This window comes from Eufriesea mexicana, unplaced genomic scaffold (assembly GCF_001483705.2).
Source record: "Eufriesea mexicana isolate 0111107269 unplaced genomic scaffold, ASM148370v2 scaffold6328, whole genome shotgun sequence".
Lineage (NCBI taxonomy): Eukaryota > Metazoa > Arthropoda > Insecta > Hymenoptera > Apidae > Eufriesea > Eufriesea mexicana.
In genome coordinates this window covers 294,799-300,043 of record NW_016914200.1, presented here as the reverse complement: position 1 = coordinate 300,043, position 5,245 = coordinate 294,799, and the positions used below count along the sequence as shown (strand labels likewise).

Genomic DNA, 5,245 nt, shown 5'->3' with positions numbered 1-5,245 from the left:
CTTTTATATTTCCTTATCAAATTGTATTATAGATATATATATATATATTATATATTATATATATATATTATAAACGCGTAGATAGATAGCATTGTTATTTGTAATACTATTTTTTAGTCGGTTTTTTTTAGGATATGATATAATGTTCCACTTGCGATACATATCACAAGTGATGGCAGCTAACACGTACGAAGTAACAGCAGGAAATTTAACGTAACGACTGGTTACGCTATATTTTATTGTTTAATGAGCGTTTTTATTGTATCACTCTTAACTGATGTTATTTTGCATAGAAAGTTGGAAAAAATCCGTACGAAGTAAACCTTACGAAGCTTCAATATGTACTATTCTAAGATTCTGCTTAAGAATCAAGAAATGTATATTTTACCAAAGTTTCGTAAAGTAAACATAAGAGTTTTATCAAAAGTTTGTTTCCCATAAAATAAATTTTATTGAACAAACCATTACAAGTTTAATTTGTTGTCAATGTAATACTCCAATGTTCTTAGAACATAAACTTTACATTAAATATTTATTATATAACAAAACTAAAATAAACTTATTAATTATATTTCATTATTATTTGTAACAATTAACACGTTGAGTGCTACGTCAGTCCCTAGGGACTGACAGTGAACTTTCCGTTCAGGCGGCGTCAGTCCCTAGGGACTGACAGTAGACTTTTCGTTTGGACGGTGGACTGACAGCGAATTTTTCGTTTGATCATCATCGATGCGTAAGACTGGCATTGTCAAGGGTTAAATTATCAATGACAATTAATATATTGTAAAAATTTAATTCCCTCTGCTAAAGTAAATCTTTACACTTCCGTGGCTTTTTTCGACTGATCGTTTCTTTTTGCCTTTCTGGCATTCCCCACCCCATTATCTTCTGTTTATAATTTGTATATTTGTGCATTGGCTGTACCATTCTCACAGTTCAAACGACAAAGTGAAACAAAGTAATCTTCTAGAAAGTATAGCAAAATCGGCGCCGCAGTCAACGTGTTAATCAACTTCTAAAATATTAATCATATTTTTCCTAATTTTTTACTAATTAATGTTAAAATATATAATCATAAATATAAAATCATAAAATTGGAGCAGTTTTCTATACAGTAAAATACATTGTCCTTCATTAATTATAATACAATATCAACAAATTTTTAATAACACATAGTGTCTAATAAATTATAATTCTGCTATAAGTTTGTTAAACTTAAGAATAAAATTATTTTATTTATTTATAATATCTCCTCTTCCTCTGAGTCGTCGCGTCAAAATCATGTCATGAATTCGAAGAGTTACACGTTTTGCATGTAATGACAATAATACACAATCTTCAAAAAATTGAACCATATATGCTTCAGTTGCTTCTTGTAGTGCTTCAAGTGCAATTGATTGTATTCTAAATATAAATTATAAAATTCGTAGTATATTTGAAGAATACTAAATTTATTTTTAAAGTATAAATATTTAAAGTTTTACCTATTTACAAAAGAATTGGGAAATAAGTTTATAATAATTTCTTTCACTAAACGAGAAAATGAGGTTCTTGGTATCAGTAGCATCACAGATTTCCTCAAATATCTAATTTCTCTCAAAACATGTGACTTGCGAGGGGGTTTGTTTATTAAACCATGAGTCTAAACAGATTTTATAATAAGTAGAAACAATATTCTACATGCAGTAACTAATTTATTAACACAAATAGTTAAATAATATTGTTAGATATTTTATAAAGTAATAATTTATATAGTAACAGTCATCAAAGCTTAAGTTCTGAAAATGTACTTACCATAGAATGCTCCTTATATGTTATTCTATCATATGACCTAAAGTAATAAAATTATATTTTTAATATATTTAAGATAGTATTAATGTTATTATTTCACGTAATAATATTGCTAGTATGAACTCTAATATTGTTTAGTTTATATATATACACAAATATGTTGTATATAATGTGAATATGTATATATATATCTACTTTTGAAATGCACACATTTGGTAATGATAATTTAAATGAAAAAAGAAGAAAGATTTTCTTACGACACTTTTTCGAGACTTAAATCTACCAAAATTTAAAATATTTAAATTTCAGTGAAAATATTATTTCATATATTTACTTGTATAAAGTTTAAAACATATGCCACACACATATTTAAACTAACCTTGCTTCAGCTTTCCGACGCACCATTTTTGTTATCTTGTATTTAAATTATAAAGCACTTATGTTTTGAATACTTAATATTGTCTTTAACAATTTACACTTTATTTAAAATGAAAGATAAGTTATAAAAACCAAAAAAAAGGCAGAACTAAAAGTCAAAATCAATCAATGGCACCAGGATGTAAAGATTTTGGCGGGAAATTAATTACTTGAAGTATTTAATATTTGTACTTAGATAATTATTAAAATAAATAAATTCAGTTGTTTTTCTTCACTTCATCGATATTTCCTAACAAAAAAACTTTAATAACACAATATTATATATGTATTTTTCTGTGAGTAACTTTTACGTTGCATACAAAGCTCCATCTGCAGAAGAGAGTTACTTTCAACACGTGGACATGCAACAAGTGGAACAGTGATGAATGAAACAAATGAAAAGATATTTTATCGAGAATCTTACATATATATACTTTTTTATTAAAATATAATACAATTGTATATTATTTTTCAAATACTGAACAACAAAATTAACAAATCATACATTTTTATGATTTAACAAGTATTTTCTTTAATTGCACCTTTTTTACATATTTATTTATAAATTTTGTTTTAGGCTTCTTTTCCATTAAATCTGTTGATGTACTCAATGAATCTAGGTTTTCAATAGATGGTAAACTGACAGTCCCCGTAATTGGTGTATATTCCTTTTTATTATCCTCTCCTTTCTTAGACAATTTCCTTTTAGTCCATTGTAGAAAATTATGCTTTTTGTGATTATCTTTAGAATGATGTATACTGTCAAATTCAGAATGATTTAAATTTTCCTTCATATTAAATGCTTCTTTGCTATCTTGTAGCTGAAGCTTTTGTATTTCTAAAGATTCCACATCTTTTGTATTTTCTTTATCTTTTTCACTTTTATTGTATGTATCAGAAGTATTATGATGATTCTCTTTCACAGGAGAAATGTTAGCACTTTCATTTATTTTATTCGTTGTTTCTACAGAGTCTCTTAATTTTTTCCAAAAGTTATACAAACCTACCCTATTATAATCCAATATAACCATATATTCCAATTGTGGTGGTAATTGACATTTTTCATACAAACATGGTATAACTTTCCTTTGTCGCTTATCTGATCAAAAGAAATAGAATATGAGATTGAAATTAAATAAATTTAGTATGTATAATGACCTAATATTAAAACTTACCAATGCCCAATGCTTGGGCATAATTCAAAAAGAATTTATTTGCTGAACTTTTAAGAAAATTTGGTGATACTATAACAATTAGTCGGTCACATCGTTCTGATATCAGAGTCATTACAGCTTCATGTTCAAATGTAACTCCACCGATTAAATCACGGTCTTTTAAACAAAGCTAAGAAAGATATTTGATTTATGGTTTGTAAGTTTTTCATAGATAGCACTATATTTAATACTTTACCTTCAAGTTATATTCATTTTCCAATTTGTCCACCATTTCATTGGCAAAATTGACATCTTCATCAGCATACAATAAAAAGGCATCATAATATTGATTTTCTAATCCTTGCCTTAGTCTATGAAGATCATCTGTTAAAATGTAATATATCTAATAACTTTTAATTACTTTATTTGTTAATATGATACTTATAATATATAGCTTCATATATTACTTGCCTACAGTAAGAACTTTTGTATCAATATTATTTGTAATCACTTCAGCCGATATTTGAGATTTTTGTAATTGTTCTAAGTATCTTTCACCATCTCTTTCTGTAATATAAATACATGATAAAATAAAGAAATATCCCTAAGCAAAATATGTAATTAATTACATATTATATATAGTTATTACAAACCAAAAAGTTCCAATGTATCATCTAAAATATCCCATCTGTCAATTTCTTCCAACAAAGTTTGAAAATCTTTAAGCGTAGTACTCTTTTCTTTCTGTTCCCAAGCTGTTAAAATATATGTAGCTGGATCTGGATGTGAAATTAGTAGTGGCATTATTTCTCCTCCTAATTTACATAAATGTGCAAGACCTCTCCAGTCTCTAAACATTAAAGAGTTTATAAAAGTTGTTACGTATACTGTTAAGTGTCACATAATGAAAGTGAAACTCCAAAACAAGTTTATTACATTAGAAAAATATTCTTTACCTTGGTAATCCATTTTCAGAAGGTATTACTTTTGGAGGATTTAATAATGATGAAATAACTTGTTTAGATTCGATGGACAAAGCAACAAGTGGCACTGTTGACAGATCAACTGTCATTTTTTGTGTCTAATTTAACCTCAAATTATTTGTACCAATAGAACTACTTTATTGATACGTCAAACGCTATCTTATACAATACAAATTAAATTTTAATAATAAAATAATTTCAAAATTGCGTAACAAGATAAATTAAACCTTTTTAACATTAAATTGTTGTTTTTTACTGAGATGTCATTTATATCGTATAAAAACATTCTGACTTGTGAATCTTATATGATTATCAACTAATATTAAATTTACTCTGCACATCTCACTACAATATTCGATTTAATTTTTATTATTGTCATTAACTCGACTTTAGGATAAAATATTGTTCATGAATTTATTTCGAAACGATTTCTACGAATCCGCGAAATATGATATTTCAATGACCAATCAAATCTTGAGTTTAAATAAAATAGAAAGAATTTATTTACATATTAAATATTTTATTACAATAAATTTTACAAAAAAAAATAATATCGAAAACTTCAAACGAGTACTTCAACGTAGAAAAAAAAATTATTGAATTTATTTTATCCATTGATTTGAAGGACACAAACAGCAATAGTAATATAAATAGTGAAATTGTTGAAAGAACTGTTGACTTCAAAGAGAAAAAAGTAGTAAATAAGAAGAACAATCAACGGTAAGGTAAAATAATTTAATTAAAAAGATCATCAAATTTACAATAATGATATAAAAAATAATGTGTAAAAAAGATTTATCGATAAAATAATTATATTAAAGTAAGAGGAAAAAATTGGCAGAGAATTATAACTTAATTCAGAAATAGACCGTGACAGCGCTTCTGGCGCCAGTAATT

At 26.3% G+C, this 5,245-nt stretch overlaps 2 protein-coding genes across 2 annotated transcripts; both read right to left on the bottom strand.

The window, feature by feature from the left end:
* Nucleotides 1-1,235: 1,235 nt before the first annotated feature.
* LOC108552384 (histone H3.3-like type 1) lies at nucleotides 1,236-2,199 on the bottom strand. Its single transcript, XM_017906891.1, has 4 exons — nucleotides 2,174-2,199; nucleotides 1,798-1,834; nucleotides 1,488-1,645; nucleotides 1,236-1,407 (listed from the first exon to the last, which is right to left on the bottom strand). The coding sequence occupies exons 1-4, from the start codon at nucleotides 2,197-2,199 to the stop codon at nucleotides 1,236-1,238; spliced, it is 393 nt and encodes a 130-aa protein (XP_017762380.1).
* Nucleotides 2,200-2,720: 521 nt separating this feature from the next.
* On the bottom strand, nucleotides 2,721-4,546 carry Myd88 (myeloid differentiation primary response protein MyD88). The gene is made up of 6 exons (XM_017906888.1): nucleotides 4,322-4,546; nucleotides 4,019-4,215; nucleotides 3,837-3,932; nucleotides 3,622-3,749; nucleotides 3,387-3,555; nucleotides 2,721-3,310 (listed from the first exon to the last, which is right to left on the bottom strand). The coding sequence occupies exons 1-6, from the start codon at nucleotides 4,435-4,437 to the stop codon at nucleotides 2,721-2,723; spliced, it is 1,296 nt and encodes a 431-aa protein (XP_017762377.1). The 5' UTR covers nucleotides 4,438-4,546.
* Between the last annotated feature and the right edge of the window lie 699 nt (nucleotides 4,547-5,245).

What these genes read in the sequence shown, in the direction of transcription:
- Myd88 (XM_017906888.1), bottom strand. Translation starts at nt 4,437, where the DNA reads ATGACAGTTGATCTGTCAACAGTGCCACTTGTTGCTTTGTCCATCGAA. An exon ending in TCTGAAAATGGATTACCAAG is followed by an intron (nt 4,216 to 4,321) that starts GTAAAGAATATT and finishes TTTAATGTTTAG; the next exon opens with AGACTGGAGAGGTCTTGCAC. An exon ending in TGCCCAAGCATTGGGCATTG is followed by an intron (nt 3,311 to 3,386) that starts GTAAGTTTTAAT and finishes TCTTTTGATCAG; the next exon opens with ATAAGCGACAAAGGAAAGTT.
- LOC108552384 (XM_017906891.1), bottom strand. Translation starts at nt 2,199, where the DNA reads ATGGTGCGTCGGAAAGCTGAAGCAAG. An exon ending in CATATAAGGAGCATTCTATG is followed by an intron (nt 1,646 to 1,797) that starts GTAAGTACATTT and finishes AAATCTGTTTAG; the next exon opens with ACTCATGGTTTAATAAACAA. An exon ending in CCCAATTCTTTTGTAAATAG is followed by an intron (nt 1,408 to 1,487) that starts GTAAAACTTTAA and finishes ATTTATATTTAG; the next exon opens with AATACAATCAATTGCACTTG.